This window comes from Corvus brachyrhynchos, unplaced genomic scaffold (genome assembly GCF_000691975.1).
Source record: "Corvus brachyrhynchos isolate BGI_N302 unplaced genomic scaffold, ASM69197v1 scaffold437, whole genome shotgun sequence".
Lineage (NCBI taxonomy): Eukaryota > Metazoa > Chordata > Aves > Passeriformes > Corvidae > Corvus > Corvus brachyrhynchos.
This window is the reverse complement of record NW_008238962.1, coordinates 26,477-27,166: the sequence shown is the minus strand read 5'-3', so window position 1 is coordinate 27,166 and position 690 is coordinate 26,477. Positions and strand designations below refer to the sequence as shown.

The window sequence follows — 690 nt, the reverse complement described above, 5'->3', positions numbered from 1 at the left end:
GATCCCGAGGCGAGGGAAAGTTCCCAGGTGGCAGCAGGGACACGGGGAGGGGACAGAGGGGACCCTGGGGGGTTAAACCCCTTTTGGGGGGTAAAACCCCTTTTTTGGGGGAGTAAAACCCTTTTTGGGGTGCCCTGGGGGAGTAAAACCCCCTTTTTGGGGGGAAACCCCCTTTACCTGGAGGGTAGAACCCCTTTTTTGGGAGGGTAAAACCCCTTTTTGGGGGGTAAAACCCCGGGGGGAATATCCCGGTTCAGGGTGGGATATCCCGGTGCTGGAGAGCTGTTCCCGGTTTGGGATCGGGATATCCCGGTTCGGGACGGGGTGTCCCGGTTCGGGGTCGGGATATTCCCGTTCTGGGGGGGTTATTCCCAGTCCGGGAGTATTATCCCAATCCGGGAGGGGTTATCCCGGTTCTAGGGTGGGATATCCCGGTTCTAGGGTGGGATATCCCGGTCCGGGAGGGTTCGTCCCGGTTCTAGGGTGGGATATCCCGGTTCTAGGGTGGGATATCCCGGTCCGGGAGGGTTTATCCCGGTTCCAGGGTGGGTTTATCCCGGTTTTCTGGGATTGCCGGTACCTTACGCAGCTCCTGCTCGAGTTCCAAGGCGCGGGTGACGATGGGGCCGCGCACCGCGTACTCCACGCGGCGAATCGCGGGGTTCATGGTCTCGGGGGTCAAGACCGGAG

At 61.0% G+C, this 690-nt stretch overlaps 1 protein-coding gene across 1 annotated transcript in view; it reads right to left on the bottom strand.

The window, feature by feature from the left end:
- Nucleotides 1–688, bottom strand: part of GPT (glutamic--pyruvic transaminase) — a gene marked incomplete at its 5' end in the record, with an annotated part of 9,261 nt that extends 8,573 nt beyond the window's left edge. Inside the window, one exon of the mRNA XM_017738648.1 lies at nt 581–688. Coding sequence (XP_017594137.1) covers nt 581–688 — 108 coding nt within the window. The remainder of the gene's footprint in view (nt 1–580) is intronic.
- Between the last annotated feature and the right edge of the window lie 2 nt (nt 689–690).